Source organism: Microtus pennsylvanicus, chromosome 7 (genome assembly GCF_037038515.1).
Source record: "Microtus pennsylvanicus isolate mMicPen1 chromosome 7, mMicPen1.hap1, whole genome shotgun sequence".
NCBI classification, from domain to species: domain Eukaryota; kingdom Metazoa; phylum Chordata; class Mammalia; order Rodentia; family Cricetidae; genus Microtus; species Microtus pennsylvanicus.
This window is the reverse complement of record NC_134585.1, coordinates 100,495,383-100,519,970: the sequence shown is the minus strand read 5'-3', so window position 1 is coordinate 100,519,970 and position 24,588 is coordinate 100,495,383. Positions and strand designations below refer to the sequence as shown.

The 24,588-nt window shown below is 43.0% G+C and overlaps 1 protein-coding gene across 4 annotated transcripts in view; it reads right to left on the bottom strand.

Annotated features, from left to right (window-relative positions):
- Cdc14a (cell division cycle 14A) overlaps window positions 1–24,588 on the bottom strand; it is a 153,594-nt gene that overhangs the window by 118,950 nt on the left and 10,056 nt on the right. For 2 of the 4 annotated variants that reach the window (XM_075981533.1, XM_075981531.1), the window contains exons 3-5: window positions 16,431–16,506; window positions 10,736–10,780; window positions 3,451–3,543 (exon numbers count right to left, since the gene is read on the bottom strand). In XM_075981533.1, the coding sequence (XP_075837648.1) occupies window positions 3,451–3,543; window positions 10,736–10,780; window positions 16,431–16,506 (214 nt within the window). The remainder of the gene's footprint in view (window positions 1–3,450; window positions 3,544–10,735; window positions 10,781–16,430; window positions 16,507–24,588) is intronic. The other 2 variants (XM_075981532.1, XM_075981534.1) reach the window with 1 other exon arrangement.

Below are 24,588 nucleotides of genomic sequence, written 5' to 3'. Positions count from 1 at the left end.
TTCTGCCTCAGACTAGTGGCCAGCTTCCAACTCAACCAGCAAATGCCTGTGCCTAACCCCTCATTAAATATTTTATCACCCTCTAGACAGGGCAGTGCACCAAGCAGATAAGGTCCCTACCCTTTGGTCTGGGAATGAGATAATAAGCAAGTAAATGCAGGAACACGTGAGCAACTTCAAAGGCTGGGCGCTGCCAAGAAAATAAAGTAGCAAAGATGTAGGAAATGAACAAGGGTTGAGGAACAGGGCAGAGTTTGAGGAAAAGGCTCCAAGACAGTAACTTGGGGGGGAGGGGGAGACAGGTATGCAAAGAGTAATAATGTTCTAGATTTAAAAAAAAAAAAGGCCGAAACATCAAAGCTGCAGGTGAGAGAAGGTGCGTGACATTCAGTTAGAAGGCCAGCATGATGGGAGGACAATGAGCACAGAGGTCCCGAGGATACACGGGTTCCAAGCAAAAAGGAACGGATGCCAAGAACAGTCAGCCACCAGATTAGAACCCGGGTCATGAGATGATCTCATTTTTATTCTTTAAAGACCACCCTGGAAAGTAAAATCAAAAGTTAACAAGAATAAAAAAGGAAAGCAGGAAATAAATGCATGAAGCTACGGAGGTAATCGAGGAAAACGACGGCAGTGTCTTGGTCTAGGGAGCCGCATTAAATGGGAAGACGCATTCTGGTTCAATATATGTTTCAAGAGTCAGAGGCGGTCTCATTTCTGAGTAAGTGTAACATGCGATGAGGGACAGAGGAAGAGAAGTGACCGCTAACTTTCAACTTGATTCATTAATCTTTTCTGAAAGGGGGTGGTTACTGAGGAAATAAGTCAGTTTGGGGACAGATAGGGGAAGGGTATATTTCGTCACAATAAGTTTGTGATAATTTAGATATATAATACGGTGATATCCAACAGACAGTTCGATGTCTTCATAATTCTTCAAAGTGGGCAGAGAAGCCCTGGTATTATTCAGATCTTACCAATGAGAAAACTGAAGCCCAGAGAAGCCCTGTCTCAAAGTGTGAGCCAGTGCCACTTGAACAACAGCTGATGGCTCATTTAAAGAGAGAATCGTCCTCACTCCTTATCTCTTCGATAAAACATATATACCTGTTTTGTCTCAGGGGTTACATGACTGCTCCCAAGTTCGAGGCCTGCTCATACCCAGAGAAGATTCCCTCATAAGAGCAAGAATTCTCCTCCTAGCCACATTAATAAAATAATTGATATGTATAACTCCTATTACTATCTCATAGAGATTGTGTCAACAATTAATGCAGGCAGATACATGAAGCAAAAGCATAAATCTCTCTTTAAGAAAGGACCACAATTCTGAATGTCATTTTTATATAACAGTTTCTCCCCCTCCCCCCCCAAGGGAGCACACTTACAAAATCAGAAAAGTCAGCTGGGAAGTGGCCAATTCAAGAAAAATCACTTTCTCCTCAGGACTGTGACTAGGTGTAAAACAAGCTCATGCTGTGCTCAGCACTTTTCCCACTGAATCTGCTCTTTCTCCTAGGGTTGCTTTAAAGTGACAGAAACGGGCACCTTTGTTTTCTCTCGGGCTCCCTTCTCACAAGACCAAAGCATATGCAATAGTTAGGCTTCATGTCAAAACTCCAGCTGTAACTGGTGAAAGGAGAGGCCACTCTAAACAAAACTGGGAAGGGAAGAATAGGAAAGAAGGGGGAGGAGTAGAAGAGGGAGGGAGGGAGGGAGGGAGGGAGGGAGATGGAAAGCCTGACAGAGGTCTTTTATGACAAAGGGCCTAAGAATAACATGCTCACAAAACATCACACAGCCCCATAGGAAAGACATGCTTGGTTCATGACTTGAATCAAGAGATCAGTACAGCCTTTTCATATTTAATCACACTGTCAATCAAGGGAGCATCAATTATCAGTATAAGGTAAAAAATAGCATGCCTGTTTATTAATTCAGCTGCTAGCATTTCACCAACCCTTCCCCCTAATGGCTGGCTTTTCCTGTGTGTTCTTAAGCTATAAACAATAGCCTGACAGACACTACAAATAATTCTAGGTATCCTAAGACCTGGAAGGAAATTTCAGAGTCGTAGCATCCAATCACAGACAAGGAAAACAAAACAGAGAGAGAAGGTGACCTGACCCCTTCAGCGCAGAGCCCCTTCAGGATGAGAGAGCTATGTTTTATTGACTCTTAGCCTCTAGTTGTCTATAGAACAAGACAAAAAGAAGCCACCAGGGATGGCCCCAGGGTTTACAAAAGAAATGAAAAGAACTAGGGACTTAAGTCCCAGAAGCAAGACCCAGTCTCACGGTATGACTCAGTTTGTCCTCTTCCCTGTCTGAAACTGCCAATGGCCTGCCAGTGGTGTCACTATAGGCTCCTCCCCATGGAAATTTGGGCTCGGTATGACGGAGTATGGTGTGTTGCATCAAAGTCTGCAAATGAGGCCTAGAAAAGTCACACAGCAGCAAGCTTCAGGTTTCAAAGACACCCCAGCCTTTCTGGGGGTGAGGAGAAATAAATGTCAGCATCTCCCTTGCCAGCAAGCCAGCATATTCCTCAATGGGCATGCATAGTCATGAGGTACATTAGAGCCCTGACGATGCCTGTCTTCCTTTGGACCAGTCCTAGCCTATCCAGAAACTTCCTGGACCTGTGACATGCTCAAATAAAAGTCATACAGACACTTTTGTGCTTCCAGAGAACAAAGCTTCTACTCAAACCTAACTACTGTAAAGATCATATTGAGTCAGTAGGGATGCTGTAATAAATGCATGGTTTATATTTCATTTTTTCTATTGCAAATTCTTGTATAGATGAATGCATGAATTGATAAAAAAATTAACAATAATAATCTTCTCCTTGGCAATTTAGAATGTGCTCTCTCTCCCCTACCCCCACAAAAAGAACACCTTAGCAGGTTTTGTATTTTCCATAATATTGTTTTTCACTCAGATATATACCTTTCCCATTGGGTACGTCCTCACTAGGTGCAAATGTTCTTTGCACTAAAATGCTGTTAACAGTAGAATCTGAGTTACACATCACGATTCCAAGAGTCTCTCACTAACTACCCAAAAATAAACCTATATCTAGAAGAGATGGCTCACGCATGAAATCCTAACACCATGGAGGTTGAGGCAAGAAGACTATCTCAAATTTAAGAGCAACTTAGTAAGGCAGGCTAGCCAGAGAGGACTCTGACTCAGAACAATCAAAAACAAAATAATAACAATAATAATAATAACAACAACAACAACAGCAATAATAGAGAGTAGGTATTCCATTAATGGCAGTCCACTTTCCACTCCTAATCCATTCCTAACCTGCTAACAACGCACACACCCATCCCACTGGAAGGGGGCCTGCGATCTAACCACAGTGTTAGCTGGGATACAAGAGTGGCATTAGCACTCCACCCACTTGACCACAGGGAACAATCACAAATGAAGTACTCACGGCATAAGCACCTATCAAGAATGCTGCGTTTGCTCTTTTCCTCTGGTCGAAACAGGTGTAGTGCACTATTTTCTTTCTTGATAAACTGTAGGACTGGAAGGAAAGAACAAGAGTTACCACAGGGCAAACAGGCGCAGGCTACCATCTTCTCTCAGCGTTAGCATGCGAAGCGGTTCCTACCGGGCAACGCTTTTCAACCCCAGCTTCCGGTATCTGGGCATGAGTGTTGGTAGCTGAGGGAGCTCACTGGGGAAGAGGGGGCTGCTAGCCCCTCTTCTGGAATCCATCGAATGTAAGAACTGATAATTTAACAAGCATGGATGTCTCTGAGAAAGGAGATCAGTGCCGTTGGAAACTGTTGGTTCTCCATTCACGAGAACCATTTCTGCTAAATTATTCTTGGTCTTACAGAGATGACTTAGCCACTCTTTTTATTCTCAGTACAACACTCTATTCTCACTTATGACACTCCAAGAGATGTTGAGGGACCTTTCACAGTTTACAGTTTAAGCTGTGTCAACTATCCTATTATCTTCTCCAAAAATTTTATTTTTAGAGACCAAAATTAAATTTTTCTTTCTACTATATGTTCAAATACCCCTTATTTATTTATTTTTTTTCTTTTTAAATACCCACCCCCACCTTAATTAGCTTAAAGTAAGTTAATGGGGAAAAGACACCATCAAAAGGATATCAATGAGTATCATAAATCATATATTAAATTCACAAGCTTGATCATTAAGCAATTGTTATATGCCAGGCAATATGCAACATGCTCAAGTATTAAAGTAAATCCAAAATAAAACCCAAATGGCTTTCTGAGCACATGCTAAACATGAAAAGTAATAATTATATCTGCTAGATTAAATTAAATCATTAGTCACAATTCAAATCTAGAGAACATGGATGTGGCTCAATTAAATCTACACAATTTCCTCGGCTTGCAAGACTGTTCTGGTTTAGTGACAAATGGCAATTTAAATGTAGGCACATAAGACGATACTTCCACAGACTGTTTTACAGCTCAGTCAATACAGGCACACAAATGCCTTTGAATCCTGTCTGTAAATTCACACAGAAAACAGAAGTGGATTTTTATACTCTATACACTGAACATAGTCAACAAAAAAAAATGCACTGCCATGTTATTTTCTACAAGAAGTGAAACCTAAGAACCAAGGTGCATTATTGTAGGTTATTCATGAAACCTGGTAGCTACACACGTCCCAGACAAAGGCCAAGAGATTATCCACCATCCACCCCCACACCGGACATGAATAACTACAAATCACATTGTCTGAAATAATAATGTCCTTGTTAACTGAGCTTTAGAAAATTGGTGTCTGACTCAATCTGCTATTACCAATGCTCTTTTCTAGTAAGAAGCAGAGAGAGAAGAGTAGTTGAGTTAAATTCAACTCCATCAAGTGTATATACTGAAGGTGTTCTAAAGACTTCAATGCTAACTGGGTAGGGATGGAGCATGTCTTTAAGCCTAGCACTCAGGAGGCAGAGGCAAGGATATCTGTAAGTTCGCGGCCAGCCTGGCCTATAAAGTGAAGGCCAGGACAGTCAGGGCTACACAGAGAAACCCTGTCTTGAAAAGACGAAAACAGAAAGACTTCGAGGTTTTTATCAGTGCTGTTTATACACAGCTTGTTGCTTTCTCAATTTTGAATTGCTGAATCTCTGGCGTTTATTGACGTTTACTGTTTGTTAGTTAATATTTATGCCACTTATTGTTTTTCATCCAATAAGTTGAGGTTTTCGTTTGTCTGTCTTGTTTTTTTTGTCTTACTATGTAGCCCTGGCTGGCCTAGAACTTGCTGTGTAAAGCAAGCTGGCCTTGAACTCAGAGATCCGCCTGCCTCTGCCTCCTGAGTACTAGATTCTCCATCAATAAGTTATGATCAAGTAGGATCTTAAACACTTCCCTGGCCTCACAGTCTCCATCTCTAAAGACTGCCTTACACCAATGAGGCTTTGTGCATGGGTCAGACTGAGCACAGGGACTCAACAGCTCCCAGCTTCCTGCTCTTGCATGGCCTGTGTCCCCAAACCACTGGGAGGAGGAAACTATCACCGGTCTAATGCTGGAGCCTGGATTCCCTAGATTGATCCACTTATCTAGCAAGCATTTCGGTGTCACACCAAAACTAAGGTTTCAAATCTACTCGTCGAGAGTGACAGTTTCATACTGCTTCTGTCTCCTTATGAATGTTCATCTCTTGGTGGAGTTTGCAGTGTTTTGGTTTGTTTGTTATTGTTTTGTCTTCTTGGACGCAGAGTAAGCTAGGCTGGCCCTGAACTCACTTTGCAAGCAAGGGTGACCTTGATTTGTGTTTCTCCTCCCTTGCTTCCTAAGTGCTAAGATCACCTGGGTGCCTGTCATACCCAGCTACATGGTTCTGCTGCTTTATTTTGGGTTTTGAGTAAGACTTTTTTTGAATTTCTATGTTTTCTTGTTCTCCTTCTCTTTCTTTCATTCTAAATTATGTAGGCTACAAAGTCTGCCTTAAGATGGAGCCATGAAGCTGAAAGACAGAGCTGTGAGGAAGACTTTCTCAATGCTGGGTCTATAAACATTTTTAAAGTGAAGATCACACAAGTTGATTTTTATAAAAACAAAAACTTAAAACTTCCTACATTTCACAAGCGTTTTAAAATGACCACAGACAGCATCCTTCACAAAATCTGAAATTTCACAAGCTTTCAGAAATGACAACAGATAGTGTTCATTACAAAATCTATCCGGAAACGCTAACTATTCCTTCAGTTGTGCATGGGTTAGGTGGGGGGGGGGGGTGCCTCATGGGGGAGGGGGGTGATGCCTCACGGCACACATGCAGGGCCGAGAACAACCTTGCAGTCCATTCTCACCGTCCACCATATTAAAGCTGGGTCTCTTACTGCTTCTGCTGACGTGCCGTGTGCTCCAGGCTAGCTGGTCCACAATCTTCCAGGCAAATCCCCTGGTCCACTTCCCATCTCACTCTGGGAATGTTGCGGTGACAGACACACATGCCACCACATCCAGCTCCTCACACGGGTTCCAGGAATGAACTTGGGTCACTGGGCTTGTGAGACTAACACGTCTCCATGTCAGCCATCTCCTTGGCTCTAGAGACTTTAACTATTTCAAAATATTTCCCATGGAAAAACATCAAGGGAAGCAAACTTTTGTTTGCTGTGAGTTTATAGCTGCCCTATAGAGAAACTTTTGGAGCATTTATCCTGCTCAGACAATTTTCAGAGTTGAGGTCTCCAAAGCTCTATAGCTGAGGAATGGTCCCATGCAGGTGAGCGTGGACACCACCCTCTAGGTCAAACCACAGTGAAGTCGGGTCACTGTCCCGTCCCCCAGGTCAGGCAAAAGGGAGTGCAGTTCTTGCCTCATGAGTCAAAACCAATCAAAGCAGATGACTGAAGATAAGAACCTTGTAAACTGCAGCCCTGTCTAATGTCCCCTTCCCTCAGCCAAGCTCCCTCCTAGAGTCACCCTGTCCCATATCAGCTCCAGTGTCAATGTTCATACAGAGGACATCCTAACACTGCAGAAAAAAGTGCTGGAGAGAATAAAATCCTTTGTCAGCTATTTGGCTGATAATTTGTATGATTGGACTGATAAGAAAAAGACCTTTAATGTTTTTCCTTTCAAATATGAAAAAAAACTGCCCTTTCAATAAAACATACCCGACTTGTTATGCAATCCAAGCACCACAGAAGGAGTACCCCTGTCCCCTGTGTAGGTGGGGACACACCTACACAGCTCTCAAGATCTTTCATAAAGACGATGGTTCATATTGAAAGGATCAAAGATCCCTAAGAGACAAAGCTCCAGACATAGCTACCAGGAAGCTTTACCCTGCGTGTGAGCCGCACCAGTCCATTGGCTGGGGGCCCAGAGTGAATTCAAAAGAGGAAAGAAAGCTGGGCGGCAACATTCACCTCTCTGCTTTTGAACAACCCTTCCCACTCTTGCCACCAGACCCTCCCTGACATGATGGACTGAGTCCTCGGACGGCCAGCCAGACCCTCTGTCCTCCAGTTACTTCTTCTGGGTATCTTCTCACAGCAACAGGAAAAGTAAACCTAAGAGAAAAACTTTATCATTCGGGGAGAGACCAAATTGAGGCACAACAGGATTCTACTTTGTAAACGAGCCCACCGACATTTTCTGAGATCCTGCCTTAAGTCCAGCGGAGAGCCTCATGCCTCTGGCAGAACATCACCCTCCTCATCCCTCTGGTCCATCTCCTCTGCAGTCTCCCAGGTAGACCTGGCTCTTCAAAGAAAACATTTGCAAAGCCATGAGCATACATCTGGCTTTCAGTAAGCTAGCCCCATTCTTATAGATTTTTTTTTTGGCTCCTTCAGCTGAGATGCTCAGAGATAACAAAAACACCGTAAATGTAAATACTGGTCAAATCAAGTCAGTCTTGGGGCTGGAGAGATGGCTCAGCAGTTGGGAGCACTGGCTGCTCTTCTAGAGGACCCAGGTTCAATTCCCAGCACCCACACGGCAGCTCACAGCTGTCTGTAACTCCAGTTTCAGGGATCCCACACCCTTTCACAGACATAAATGCAAGCAGAACACCAATATGCATAAATGAATAAATAAATCTTTTTTTTAAAAATCAAGCCAGTCTTAAACACAAAAGAAGATGATGTCTCCGAAGTAACGCTAAGGTAAAAGGCCTCTGGCAAACTCATTGACAAAGCATACTCGATAGCCACTGCCCATCTGATATTTTAGATTTTCATCTTGAAACTGACGTGTATAACCTTATGAACATTCACAAACTAAGCAGACCAATGGGCCCTAGCAGCAGCAGCAGCAGCAAATATCTGTGGGCCGTTTGCTACATCTCGTCATTTCCCAAGGCAAGAGCAACGATGCCAGAGGGGTCCGGTTCAACAGCACCCAGAGTGCTTCTCAAAGCAGAGGTCCCAACAAGGCTGGAATGTAATAAGCATGCTGCTTTGACCAGAACAGAAGCCAGGTACCAGGAAAGGCCTGCTGCAAACACTTACACAGCCAAGTGTGGGAGGCGGGAAGAATCCAGAACTCTCTCGCTGAGACTAATAATTGGTGTAAACCACAATTATGAGGCCATAACAAATTTTGTGGCTCAGAATTTATTGAATAAGTCTTGGACTGAAAAACGCCAGCATTATGAAAATTTTTCAGAAATAAAAAAATAAATTTAAAGCTAAACTTCATTATATTTTATTATTATATTATTTTATTCCATTGCATGCTTGCAGAAGGTCCTGGAGAACTTAGAAAGCATTGACTGCTGGGCCCTCCCAGAGTTCCTGACTCAGCAGAAGAGAGACTGAGAGATTCACTAGTCTACATTTATTAGTAAATTGTGGAAGAATATTATAGGCAATACAATGCACGCCTCCTAGCCCCCCTTAAAAAATCCGTGATCCTGAAACACCATGCAGTTAATCAATTTGCCTCCTGAAAAACAAAGTCCTTTGTGAAAGAATTCCAAAAGCACATTATAGAAAAGCATTTCCACAGACCCCTCAGAAACCTTTGCCCCAATGAATGAATACATCCATCACAGGAAACAACACCTGGGAAACAGGTCCTTCAGGGGTCTCGTGACTAAGCCATATTCAACAGTTATTCCAGAGGCTTCAAATTCAGATAGTCGCAGGGTCCTAGAACTTGGAGAGGGCCTGGTGACAAATAACCAAAGCAGCTCCGACCAAAGTACATGAAACTCAACCCTGCTGTTTCCATACAAGAATTGGGCATAGCACAGTCCAATCCTTCAATGTACGAAGAAAAGGTACAATTCAAAATTTTGTGTACATTTCCATATGTCTGTCATAAATGCTGACCACAGATTTATGTTTCTTTCTTTAAAAAAAAAAAAAGACTTGCTGTGTAGCCCTGGAACTTGCTCTGTAGACCAGGCTGGCCTGGAACTTGCTCTGTAGACCAGGCTGGCCTGGAACTTGCTCTGTAGACCAGGCTGGCCTGGAACTTGCTCTGTAGACCAGGCTGGCCTGGAACGTGCTCTGTAGACCAGGCTGGGCTGGAACTTGCTCTGTAGACCAGGCTGGCCTGGAACTCACAGAGATCCACACTGCCCTTGCCTCGCAAGTGAAAGGTGCATGCCACTGCACCTTGCTCAAATGTATTTTTGTCAAGAGAATTTATCCACCATAGGGCACGTCTGTAGACAGAATGCCAGCCACTTTGCTGTGCCCAGTTGCCAAGCTAAAATAAGTTCCACCACTCCGACCAGCATGGATTGAGCAGCTGCTCCCGGAACGTTTTATGGGGGAAACCCTGTCTCTAGTCACGTGTGTGATCTCAAGTTAATATCTGATGCAAAATATCAGCTAAGGCTTCTTGTAAACAAGGGAACAACTACGCAGGGACTAAAGAAATAGTCTGCAGGCGAGCACCTGTTGACTCACATAGTCAAACCTAGAGAGATCCCTAGACCTGCTTTACTTACCTGAGAATCAGAATTTTATGAGAGTCACATAAATCACAATCATCAAGCGTATTTAATGGAACTTGTCAAACAGGCAAAGTGACACCGTGACAGACTGATACAAAGATCAAGGGGATAACGCCACATACACATCCTCTGTCTTTGAATGAAAAGCTATGTGAAGGGTTGCATTCAGGTGTAGCAACACTACAAGACAAGCAAGCCATGGAAACTCAGGGCTAGAAGGAAAGGAAGGCATGCTAACGTAGAGACTAGCACAGGCTGGCCTCGGCGGACAGTGACATACACAAATCATGCACGGGTTCTGTTGAGGTCAGGAAGTCACAAACCATGTAAGCATCCAACAGCAAAATGTGATGCGGGTAGAAGCAAAACTAACAGAAACAGAGCTAATGGGTCACATCAAGGCACGTTGATTCTGAAGCAGCCTTTCAATAACGTTGCTCGCAATGCTAAAAGTAAAACAGTTGAGTCATTTGGTTAGGATAGTGTGTCTAATTAAACTAAGTGAGTCAGTCCAGGGTAAGGAAGATACTAGTACAGCCAGATTAATATACTCCTTAATAAGAAATACAGCCCATGCACATCTCTTAGCAAGCACGTGTTGCCAGTGATGGTGGTCAGATTAAGGAGAGCACAGCGCAGGGACCATGGTGGCCAAGGCATCATTCTCTTACGGGTGACTAGGTCAGCCCAGCAATGGCCAGGGCAATCAGCACCTCGACAGCCATCAGGGGTCACTACCAAAGCAATAAAGTGAACAGGTCTTCCAGGGAGCAGCCAGGACTCTACGTGTTTACCTCCAGCTTTCTCAGGAAAGGGACATTCTTGAACATTTTCTTTGGCTGTACAAAATAAAATATGGTTCATGTTTTGCTTGGAACTAAGATAAAAACAGGTTGAATTTTTTATTTTAAAAGAAAACAAGATTCTTTATGGTCTATTTTTGTTTCAAACCCAGTAGATTGCATTAATGAATGCCACATTTGGTCAAAACAAAATATCACTCATAAAATTATTTCTCAGGAGGTAGAGGCAGGAGGATAAGGAATTCAAGACCATCTTCATCCTCAGTTAAGCCAGGCCAACCTAGGTTACGTGAGACCCTGTCCCCAAAGCAAAGGGGGATTTGTGTGTATGTGCATGTGTGTTTAACCGTTCAGCTCACACACTTGAAGGCACTTGAGAACTCTCTTAGGGTCTTCCGGCTGAGAGTTTCTGAATGCATACGAAACATCCATGCCTTGCCTGATGAGCTCCAAATGTGCTTGTTCCCATGAGTTAAGGTCCCACCACCTCTAAAACCTACATGGACTGCCTCCAGAATGTAGCTGGCTTTTCTTCTCCCCCAAACCCATCATCCCGAAACAGAAGAGCGCTGCAGGAGGAGACGCGACCTGTTTTCGTGGTCATGGAAAGGCGGTGTCTATCATTGCACTAAAAGAGGTCTTGTGTATCAGCACCTGAGAGCGTGGCAGCTGCCCGGGTTCCAGGACAGAATTACTGCCCTGATTCATTCAGCCACAAGGGCATTCCCAGAGCCCAGCCCCTGCCCGGCCCCTCGGTGCTTTAACAAAACCCTTTCTTCCAGGACGCCCGCTCTTCCCGGGCTTTTATCCTGCAGAGGTAATGGGGGAGCCTTTGTACAGGTCTGAATATCCTTTGAATCCTTTCCACATGGTCCAAGATTACTGTAATTGTCCTGCTGGTTCGCAGCAGCAGCTGCTCTGGGTTTAAGTGGCTGCCCTAGAAAACGTCTCCTCTCTTCTAATTTTTTTTTTAACCCAAGCTGAGAGTTTCTGTTTCTCTGAGGAAAAATAAAATCAATGATTAATAAAGTACCAACTACGTTAAGAAAACCTTGCTTAATTGTATGACTTTTATTAAATTCTCGGGCTTTCCAATTAGCTTTGATTTTTTTTAACTGATTCAATTAGGAGAAAGTAGTGTTTATTTTTTAATTACTGCCGATTTTGTCTCCTTCTAACACAGCCTCGAAGCATTTATATTGGAGTTCAGTGAACTAGGGATACCTCTGAGAATTAACAAGGTGCTATAAGTCTTCCCAGAAGAAAATATAAGAACACACCAAAGCGTACATATGATTTCATGGTTTATAGATCCCTTGAAATAGCAGATTGACAATTCCTGCCCTCCCAGCCCTCACTGAGGACATAAACAGCACACCACAGTTTTTCAATTGTTCCATTGCGATTTAAGTCTCTCCTCTTTAATTGCTGCTTCTTCGCAATAAGAATTGATCAGAAATAACAAACTTTGACGTAGTATGGTTGCATATCTTGTTAGTAACAATTTGTTAAACAGTATAAAACAAGCAGATGTTTTTATCGGCAGTAGGGATAACGCCTTTTGTTTGGGGCACTTCAAATAATGGGTAATTTCCCATTCTGACCAATGTAATTAAAACTGAAGTCAAGTCACTGGGAATCAAATGTGCATGGACACATCAAAAAAATCAGTAAATTTGGAATAAATCATCTCAAAGCACTGAGCTGAAAATATCTATGACATTTAAGAAATGAGAAACATAGGCTGGGTGTGGCAATGCACACCTTGAATCCCAGCACTCACGAGACAGAGGAGGGAGGATCTCTTTGAGTTCAAGGCCAGCCAGCCTGGTGTACAAAGCAAGTTCAGGGCTACACAGAAGAGAAAGAAAAAAAGAAAGGAAGGAAAGGAAGGAAAGAAGGAAGGAAGGAAGGAAGGGAAACTTGGGAATTAGAATAGAATTCATGGCAAAAATTATCCATTTTTTTGCCATGAAATTAGGAAAGAAAAAAATCATAAAATCATAACTTGAAGGAATAAAAATCTCCAGATTATTAAATAATGTGTGCCTAAATCACATTGTTAAAAATTAATCAATTTTTGAATTAAAAAAAAACAAAGAAATTAAGGAATCATAAAAGAGAAGAATTCTAACAGGAAGTTACTAATTAAAATACTACTATAAAGGGGGACAGTAAGATGACTCACCAGGTAAAGGTACTTGTCACCAAGTCCAACAACCTGAGTTTGATCCCCAGAATGTCCGTAATAGAAGAAAACTGACTCCTGCAAGGTGTCCTCTGACCTCTACACACACCACACACGTGGTTGCAAACATATCTCTCTCGGTTTAAGCCAGTGGGATGTAGCATTCAGACAGGCAGGCCATGGTGATGAACTGAATGCCTGAGTGGGGTAAACTGCAAGGCTTGGGGTGACAAGAATACCTTCATTCCCAGTAAATCAGTACACGAAATGATCCACAAGAAGATGTCAAGAGTGGAGCTGGCAAGCTCAGACTTTTGCAAGGTGCGGTAACCAGGTGTTCTGCCCCCGATCAAGATGAAGGAGCATGGTTAGCGAAGGAGAGGCATCAGCCGGGTACCAATGCTTCTGGGAGGATGGGGAGACTGCAAGTGTAAAGATGCTGCTGGCAGAGGCAGAGAGAGTGTTGCCGTGAGGAGGGTGTAACAGAAAGAGTACATTCCAAATAGGAGGGCGTGGAGTCTAAAGTTTCTGGAAATAACACAGCCAGAGTGCCAGGGTGGCAGCCACAGCCACAGGACAGGTAAGAAGGCCTGGAAACACCTGGGTCAGTAACCACAGAAGGATCCTAAACCCAAGGCCTAGATTACCCCCCCCCCAAGGCAAAGATAAGAGTGTGAACAATGACACCCAGCTCTGACTTCACCTGGGACACCAGTAGGTAGCACATCTCTCTTAAGGCCTCCCACCTCTCCCTGTGATCTCCCTGTGTCTTGACAGCTGTCATTTAGATTCCTGGACATATGCTGACCAGCTTTCCTGTAGGCAAATGACAGCACTAAGGTTGCAACAGGTATTTGAAACATCCCAGAATTGTTATTAGATTTCCTGTCTGAACTTACAGATATGACATTAGTAATGTAATCTTTCATATAAACTCTCTGAGACAATCCTAACTACCATTCTATAAAGCTCTGGGAAACCAGCCCTCAAACTCACAGATATCCACCTGCCTCTACCTCCTGAATACTGGAATTAAAGGCCTGTGCCACCATCCCTGATTAGAATTCTTATGTGATAGAGAAGAAACAGATTTCACAAGTCCAGAGCAATTCTGGTTTTGGATTGCTAGCGTAAATTTTTGTCTCCTGAGATAGAGTTTCTATCTGGTATGGTTCAAAGAATTAACATTTGAATTTTGAAAAGTCAATCCTTCAGAGAGCTACCAAGTTAGCAATTAATTATATCAAAGCTAACAATGTCATTCCAGGCATCTAGTTGATTACTGATCACGGGAATGAGTCAGAGGGGCTGTCTGAAGTTTACTGAATTTTCATAACGATGTAAGTTTAGGAAATAAAAGAAAATTTAAGCAAGTCTCTATACCCACTCACTGTTACATATAGAATATGGTAGAGAAGAAAACAATCACTGTAAGTAGACTTGAGTTAGATGCATGAATTCATCTTCCTATAATGATTTATTCCCCTGGTAACTCCAGATAGTATTTAGTTCCCATGATTACTTGTACATAGTTCATACCAGCCACATGATAGCATAACTAGGAAACAGGGGCTTGGGAGACAGCATAGTGGATATAAGATCACTTGCTATACAAGTGTAAGGACCTGAATTTGAATAAATAGTACCCATGTAAAAGTAGGGTATGGGGAAGCCACATGGACTGGTAACCCCAGACCTAGAGAACAGACAAGTAGATCCTAGAGACTTGCCCTAGCCAGCATAGCCAAATAGTAAGCTCCAGGTTCTGGGGGGGAAAAAAAAACCCCTTTTTTAAAAATATATAATGTCATGTTAACTTATAGAAACATTTGTTTATTTCCAATCCTAATTTATACCAAGAAATATTGACTAACATATTATTTATTATAAAATTACTAACTATATAAAAATTTATATTTCTTAAAGAAAAGAAGAAACATAGACATGCAAAAATCATTTTAGAAGAATCCACAATCCTGTGGCTCAGGGCTACGCACTCATGAACTTTATATATAATTCTTTAAAATGTAGTAGGTAATATTGCATACTTTATATATTGATATCTATGATGCACTTCCATAAATCATGAGGGACTCTGTCTTAAAAGAATAAGGTGGACAGTGATAGAGCAAGATACTCAATGTCTTCTGCTAGACCACCTATACATACACATATGTATGCGGGGGGGGGGGAGGAGGGAGAGAGAGAGAGAGCAAGAGAGAGGAAAGAGAGAGCTAGGAAACCTCTAGATCTCCCAAAGAAAACATGAGGTTTAGACACTGACGAGTGATCCTTCCAATCATTTCAAGTTCATTTTAAAAATTATTATTTACTTCCCTTATGAGCATAAAAATATCTATTTTCCTAAACTACAAACAACAGCTCCTTGGCTCTTGCTTTCTTAAATGAATGTACATTTTCAAGTCAGATGAAACTGCATGACTTAATTTTTAAACATGTTGGGTGTGATAGGCTTTTGTGCTATGTAATTATTGGCTGAAATGTCATTGTATGACCATACTGTATGACACCACGGTGATGTCAATGGAAAACTCTGTAAATGTAGAAAGCACACAATATATCCTACAGGAGATGCTCCGTCAGACTACATTTATATCTAAGTTCAACCAAAAACCCAAAGGCAATCGCTGAGTAGCTGTGTGTGGGAGACCCCGTACTGCAGAACAGAAACACTTTATGCAGCATAAAAAATAAAACACTAGGCATCATAAGTCTGTGATTACCCTATGAGCATACATCATGGTATACTGTATCCCAGACTGAAACATTTAAGAGGTCCATTTAGAAAATGGAAGGAGAAAATATAAACAATGGTTTCCATGCAGTAAACTCAATACTGTAAATGTCATTTTTCTTAGACGCTCAGCGTTTAAAAGGAAAAAGTCTACATGACAAAATCCATATACGCAATTCATATACAGAAAATGAGAAGGATCTCATGTAATATAAACACAGCAGGCTAATACTGAATTCCTGCCCACATTCTGCCACAGCGGGTAATTCTAGGACTGCAGATTCATGGGTCTCACTTGGTTATTAACTCTATGGAGATGACGCTCAACAAATATGCAAAATTTTCCATCTTGACCAAACAAAACCTGGTTATGTGCCTGAGGAGACCCTTCATCACCCCATAATAGCATCTGCAAGCAGATCTGGAGGCTTTGGAAAAAAATTCTCCTTTGAGGGAATCTGACAGAAACTCATTAACAACCTAAAAGGCTGTGCCCCTTTCTTAGGTCACAATTGCAAGGACTTCATGCAGCTCATGTTGCAGCTGTCCTGAAGAAAGAAAGAGGTTAATATGTCCTTTGTCATCACCAGGGGGATCGATTTCAACTCCTGGGTGAACTCTCACAAATTTCTGAAGATCCAATCACCTGATTAAATAGTGTGGGTGCAAAACAGTCCCACGGGGCAAGTTTCCTGGTTTAAACATCGCAATTGTGAAACATAAAACAGGTCTAGAATACTCACTTTTAGTTTCTTGTTTAGTTTACAGCAGTATCTGTACACCATTGCCAAGTTCAGAGGTCCAAAATCTGCATAGAAACTGAGATACACACACACATAAAATAGCATTTAGTACAAGCACAGCTTTCAGTAATATAGATGCTCACTTTTAACTTCACCTAATTTGTAACCAAATTTCAATTATCTCCAGAATTAGGTTCATTACCTAAGTAGTCTGCTCCGTGCCAACCGAGGTACCTCATGATTCCACCCTACTGATGCCCTACAGTTCTAACCAATCTCTTAACAGAAAACTGTTGGGGCAATTTTCAGTCTTAAGTCCTTCTAACTCCTTGCTGTCATTTAGATGAAAGGATTGAAAAGTAACTAAGGGAAAGAGGAACGTGAATTAACTCACGTGGAACACACTCTTTCTTGCCTTCCCTCCCACTCCCCCGAGAGATGGAGTTTCTCTGTGGAGCTTTGGAGCCTGTAGATCAGGCTGGCCTTGAACTCGCAGAGATCCTTCAGCCTCTGTGTTGGGATTAAAGGTGTGCGCCACCACCACTGGGCTCTTTCCTGCTTTCACTTCTTCACGGACTCATAAACTCTGACTCTATATCTTTAAACCCTCAACACTCATGTATCTTAAATGCAGCCATCCTTTTTCCCTGCCCATTCTTCCTATACTTCCTGTATTAGAAGATGTTGGCTCCCCTTCCCACACCCACCCTGACGTCTCCAAAACAGTCATCAACCTGAATGTAAATCCCTCATCTTCTGCCAAGAGTCTAATCGGTGACCTAATGGGAAAGAGTGCTCTTGTTCGCCCCTGACCCAGCAATGGTCTTCGCCTTCGGTTTTGTGCTGGACCCACCATCTACAAGCCTTCCAACACCTCAAACTCAGTGCCTTCCAACACCTCAAACACAGTACGCCGAAAACCACCTTTCCTTCAAAATAGCCCTGAGCTTTTCTGAGTCATGGAAGCATGAAACCTCTCAAACATAATAGTACAGCAGAAACAATTATTATTTTATCAAAAAGCTGCCATTCTCATATACCCCTCCCTTCTGGTCCCTCTGAGACATCAGAAGCCCAGCTGCCCTGCAGCTTAGTCACGTTCTGCCTGAATTCGCAGCCTCCTTCCCAATGAAGGTGCATTTCACCGTGCAGCTAACCTCACTTCTTTCATCTCCTCCCATTACTCAAAACTGCTGAGCGGCCCCTCACTACTGAAGGACGACTCCACCGCCAGCAACCAAAGCTTAATAGACTGTGCTCCCGGCTTCCAGGCTGATCCTGTCTACTAACAAGTCCCCTTCAGGATCTCCATTCCACAGGACACATCCACCCCTTACCTCCAAACCCTTCACCCATTCCTGCTGCAACGGTCCACCCTCCCCCCTCTCCCCTCCCCCCTCCACAAAGCCTTCCCAGTCACATTCGGGGGGGCCCTCACTAAGCTTTGCTCAAAGTCCTCAGAACTCCCCATTTCAGTGACTCTTTCAGCCAAATGCCTGCAACATGGCATATTATGGAGAATGTTACATGAAGATTCCACCCAATCAGCTGAGATATGGGCCTCCCCATCATCTGTACCTCACACATTTGGAAGCACGTCCTAGATGCAATACAACAAAATATGAGTCGCCATGCAGAAACGCTCATCAGTACTCTAAATTCAACTCAGCCTTATGCGCAAACGTATTAAATACTACCAAGTTTGCAGAGGCCCGTGTTTGAAACATCCTCTTGCCGAGGAAGGCATTTAAATCTTTTTTGCCACCCAAATGAGATGTCATTCCAAGTACAAGTCTGTCAATACCTACTGGCCTCAGTTAAAAAAAAAAAATACTGACTTTGTGTGTGTTATCCTTGGTAAACAAGGTGGGAATGCTTTGGAACATAGAGAGCTAAACTTGGCTGCCTTTATGCCCAGGGTTCATGGAAAAATAATATAACACAAAATGACCCAGAAAAATAAATTTCTAATGATTCGAAGTTCCTTATTTATTTCTAACGTTTGTAATGGTGCTAAGCTATAAATATAAAGGAAAATCCATTGAAAACTACTAAAATGGGGGCTGGAGGTGTGATCTCAGCAGCACAGCACACACTCAGCATACACAAGGCACAGGTTCAACCCCCAGGACCAGGGCAGGAAATGAGAACTGCATATAACTAGGTACCCGACTGCACTGGTAAGGGCAACACTATTTTTACAGCAGAGATTTTATTCTTCTTGGGTTCATCGGAAGTAACACTATTTAACAAAACATAGCTTGGCTTTTTTTTCCTATTGGAACATATATATTGACCCTTGTATAATTTTAAATTAAATATGGAATTTTGGTGATATCTCAGCTTTTGAAATTCATACTGAACAAACTTCAGAAAAGGAAAATTGGGGCTAAGAGAGGTAACGGTTTTGTGGTTAAGGGTACTGGCTGCCCTTCCAGAAGACCAGGGTTCAATTCCCAGCATCCACATGGTGACTCACTACCTTCTGTAAATTTAGTCACAGGCAATCCAATGCCCTTTTCTGGCCTCCATGTGCTTTGTACACACAGTGCACAGACACATGCAAACAAAACACCCACACACGTAAACAGTAAAATGAAAACCCACAAAATAATTTAAATTTAAAAAGAAGCACAGAGAATAAGTCGTGTAATTCCAGCTTCATCCTAACCACTACACATCAACTTTGTTCTCAGAGCTGCACAGGTGAACAATGAAGTCCACTTACATAAATTCACTTTTGGCCCATGAACCACACACATACATTAATTTAATTTTTTGGAAGAAAACATCTGAAGGTGGAGTGGACTCTTGAACGTGTAGTCCAAGCACTCACGAGTCAATGCTCCTCTGTTTGGTTGAATTCCAGATCCAATGGCAAGCAAAGACCCTGGCCCTGTTTTGTCTTGAAGGAGGGGAGCAATATTCCAGCCTCATTGGAAGAGTTGGATATAGCATTTCATTGTATCATAGCACCTTCATCTCCAAATGAATGGATAAACAAACCAATCTCCCCACCAATATATTCATTTCCTCTAACAACGTCAGCAAACTTTAGATCAGTAACTAAGATGAATCCCGAGAAGCTTAAGAAATGAACACCGGGCAACAGGTTTTCTTCACTCAATAAGTGGAAAGAGCTAAAATCACATGGCTTTGTTTTGACAGCAAAGAAATTCAAAGAACCAACTGCAGCATAGGAAGCCCTGTAGATGGAAAGCAGCAGGGGAAAAAGAAGAAAGGCTGTGTCCTTGTCAGAGGGCAAAGGAGGAGAAGTCCACAAACAGACAAAACATTTTCCGGAGTCACCAGCTGCCCACAGGTGTGGAGTCCACAGTGTGATGGGAAATAGAAGCTGAGCCCAGAGACCACCAGCCACGCCAGCGTGTCCTGCTCTTCTCACAAGAGTTACAAAACCTATGGCTTATCATTATCTTTGCTTTTTCTAGTGAGCTGTAATTTATGTGAGTCTGTTCTGAGAGAAATCATCACTAGAAGCACCACTACGTTTATTTCTACACATTAGAAGCTTAGTGCAAAGCCGGGCAGTGGTGGCACCCACCTTTAATCAAAGCACTTGGGAGGCAGAGGCAGGATCTCTGTGAGTTTGAGGCCAACCTGGTCTACAAGAGCTAGTTCCAGGACAGCTAGGGATGTTTTAAAGAGAAACCCTGTAGAAAAAAGAAGAATGAGGAGGAGGAGGAGGAGGAGGAGGAGGAGGAGGAGGAGGAGGAGGAGGAGGAGGAGGAAAGAAGAAGAAGAAGAAGAAGAAGAAGAAGAAGAAGAAGAAGAAGAAGAAGAAGAAGAAGAAGAAGAAGAAGAAGAAGAAGAAGAAGAAGAAGAAGAAAAGGAGGAAGAAGAGAAAGAAGAAGGAGGAGGAGAAGAGGAGGAGCAGGAGGAAGAAAAGGAAGAAGAAGAAGGAGGAGGAGGAGAGGAGGAGAAGAAGAAGGAAGAAAGAAGAAGAAGAAGAAGAAAGAGAAGAAGAAGAAGAAGAAGAAGAAGAAGAAGAAGAAGAAGAAGAAGAAGAAGAAGAAGAAGAAGAAGAAGAAGAAGAAGAAGAAGAGGAGGAAGAAGAAGAGGAAGAAGAAGCAGCTTCATGAGAAATTGTTCAACCCCTCGACACAAAGAAATGCTATACGGCAAGCACTGCCTACTCCTGTCACAAAATAAAATTCATGGACACCCCTTCTAAGCAAGATGCTACAAGTTAACATTAAAGAGTTATTATAAAACCAAAAAGAGTATTACTTTAAAAAAATAGAATAAAAAATACCATAAGAGTATAAGGCATACAAATTCTTTTTCATTTGCGCATGTGTGTGTCTGTGTCTGTGTGTCTGTATGTACATGCTTTGTGTGGAGCCTCTGATGAATGTGGAGATCAGAGATCAACCTTCAGGTGCTGGTCCTCACCTCTCCTTGTATGAGTCAGTCTCTTCCTAGCTGTTTGAGCCAGAATACCTGGCTCAGAGGCTTCTGGAGAGCACCCTGTCTCTGCCTACCATCAAGGAGCAAGCTAGAATTACAGACTCTTGTGCTATAACATTGGGTACGTCTGTGCATTCTGGCAATGGAAACTCTGGTTATCAGACAAGCCTTTATCCACTGGACCGTCTGCCCAGCCACCTTTAACTTTTTTTGTTTGGAGTTTTTTTTTAAACATTTATTTATTTATTATGTATACAATATTCTGTCTGTGTGCATTCTGCAGGCCAGAATAGGGCACCAGACCTCTTTACAGGTGGTTGTGAGCCACCATGTGGTTGCTGGGAATTGAACTCAGGACCTTTGGAAGAGCAGGCAATGCTCTTAACCACTGAGCCATCTCTCCAGCCCCCTGTTTGGAGTTTTTTTGTTTGTTTGTTTGTTTGGTTGGTTGGTTGGTTGGTTGGTTTTTTGAGACAGAGTTTCCTGTAGCTTCTTTAAGAGCACCATTGATTGTGCCTGTTCATTTGCTCTCTCCATTACCTGCGGAGAGCCCACTGCTGGCCATTCCCTACCCACAAGTAATTCACCACCTACAGAGAAAACCAGGAAGTATTACAGCAAATACATTTAATGCTAAAGTAGCATTGTCCTTCCAACACACAGGCTACACAGACGTCCATTTGTCTACAGTTTTGCTTTATTTTGTTTGGTTGGTTTTGAGATTAACCAGTGCTGCCTCTCATCCACCAGCTAATGTTTGCCTTACAGTTGATGCATCCCTCCAACCAAATGGTTCTGGTCATGACAGGAACTCATAACGATCACCTTTTCAGAAGCTCCTAATTGCTTGGTGAATACTAACCTAAGACACTGGGGCACAAGTCAGAGAGCCCATTCGTGCCCTTAAGAGCACAACCCGCCACAGTCACAGATGCCAGTGGCTGAGCGCCTAACAAGCTCACAGTGCACAGGACAACCTGGAAAAGAACTAAAGGCCACTTGGTATCATAGGATTCCAGTACCGATTTGATCACGGGTCATCCCTAGGTACCTTGGTCTCATATCAACTCCAGTCCCTGGATAGAGCCTTTCAAGAAATCCCAGCTGCCTCCGGCTAAGAATGTGAGGAACCTCCACTTAGCACTTTCTTTAGCCCTGGGCTTCAGTTGTAAAATAAGCCAAGTGACGACTCTGCCTTAAAGCCAATAAACAAGACCAGAGATTGTCAAGGAACCTTCTAGCATACAGCTCTACAATTTCATGTGTTTTTGCTCTGGAGCAAGTAAATGGAGGGAAAGCCCCTTCGAGATGCCAACTAATGAAAGCAGGAGGCAGCTTCTCCAGGAATGCTCTGCTAAGAATAAAACTCACTCCCACAGAAACATTCTCAAACCATGCGAGTTAACCCTGTTATTCACCAGCAGCTACTGAAAGCAAGGTGACTAAGCAGACAGTATTCCCATGGCTTTGGCAGAAACAGAGTGATGGCCGGCCCACTGTTCAGAAAAGGCTAACTCTCTCAGGTTCTGAAAAGGACTCTAAAGTACTTTCTTGAGCTTTAGTTGTTTCAGTGGTTAGCAGTGATCATGTTACCTCTCTAAGCCCCTGGAATTAGAACCAACACCCTCAACCCTGCCTCCAAGGATCCAGGTAGTGTGGCTTCTACCTTCTCTTTCTTTGGAGACTTTTGCTTGTTTGGTTTTTGTTTTTGTTTCTCGGGACAGGGTTTCTCTGTGTTCTGTTGTTCTGTGTTCCTAGCTGTTCTGGAACTAGTTTGTAGGTCAGGCTGGCCTCGAACTCAGAGATTCTCCTGCCTCTGTGCTGGAATCAAAGGTGTGCCTTCAGCCTACGCAACTATCCGCCCCTGGTTAACACTTACCCATGCCTTAGGTCTCACTCAGTCCAGTCATCCTTCCTCAGTGAAATCCTTTTCCATCCCCACCTCTTAGATCGCTCCCCAAATGTACATACTCCACAGACGCTGTTGTGCCTTCAAAGACCTGAAGGACACAGCTTGTTTGGTAGAGTGTTTGCCCAAAGTCCTTGGTTCCATCCCCAGAACTATACAAAATGGAGCATATCAAGGTAAATAACAGGTCATGTTCAGCTACATAGTAAGTTCAAGGCTAACCTGGGAAACATCAAACCCTGCCAAAAGAGAAACATGTGGGGGGGGTGGCACATGCCTTTAATCCCAGCACTCAGGAAGCAGATCAGGAAGCAGGCGGATCTCTATGAATTTGAGGCCAGCCTGGTTTACAAGAGCTAGTTCAGGACAGGCTCCAAAAGCTACAGAGAAAACTCTGTCTCGAAAAACGGAGAGATGAGAGAGAGAGAGAGAGAGTGAGTGAGAGAGAGAAATGCTACAGGTCTCTCCCACTTCAAAGGGCTCACAGTGGTCTAAGTCTTTAACATTTAACAAGCATATTGTCTAAAACCCACTGCAGGACAAGCTTTATGAAACAGCTGAGCTAAAAGTCAATTCCTGGGCATCCCTAGCACCAATCGGGGACGGTTAAATAAATAAATAAAGGATTGGTACATTGTACATGGTTGGTTCACATGAAAAACAAGGGGAGAAAAGAAAAACGGTCTCATTCTAAACATTCTAAACTATGCCAGGCTGAGTGTGGCGAGTGAGGCGACCCATAACACTTGGTTACAAAACAAGGCGAAGGGGCTGGAGAGACGGTTCAGTGGGTAAGGGCATGTACTGCTATTCCAGAGGACCTGTGTTCAGCTCCCAGCACCCACACTAGGTGACTCACAACTGCCTGTAACTCCAAGAGACTCTGTTCTCTTTTCTGGCCTCCGAGGGCCTGCAGACATGTCATACACACAGACACTTGCAGGCATAAAAATAAATCTTTTTACTTAAAAAACAAAACTGACCCCAAAAAAACAAATATGTAGGGACAGTAAAGGGCCTGTTCGTGGTGAGATCAAGCAGCCCTCTTGGGCGAGAAAAGTTGAGGCACCTCACAGTCTTCTACCACCCCATCTTCATGACTGATTTGCTCCAAATGAGGCCTGCTCCATAAATAGGCCCATCCCATCAGAATGCCCTTCCTAAAAGGTCTTCTTCAATCCAGTCTCAGAGAGTTTTTTTCCAGTTTACTTTTTCCAGAGCACTTACTTTGGGTGTCCCAGAACTGCAGACATGTGTCCCATGAGCACCGTGGAACCAAGCCCAATGCCGGCAATGGAGAAAGAGTGGACAAAACCAGGAAGACGGCACTTCACAGAGTCACCCCACCCAGCTTCCTGAAAAGACCCTTCAACCTTCCTTTAATCTCACAGTCAGCAAATAAAATGCTTTTTAAGATTTTCAGATCTACTCTGCTGCTCCAGAGCAATAATTTTATTTCCACAACTAATGGAAATCCTATATGAGTTCCTTATCCTTTAAGGAATAGAAATGTCTACACTAAGAAACCAGTTACAGGCACTAGGGATATGGCTCAGTCAGTTTAGTGTCTGCCATATAAGCATCAGGTGTAAGTTTGGATCCCCAACATCTGTGGAAAAGCCATTTATGGCCACAGGTACCTGTAACCCCAGCACTGAGGAAATAGACAGGTAAAAAACCCTGGCCAGACAGCCTTGCCAAATCAGTGAGAGACCCTGTCTCAAAAACCAAAATTGGGAGCAACTGAGGAAGACACCTCATGTTCAGGTAGACCTACTATACAAATACACTGTATACACACACACACACACACACACACAC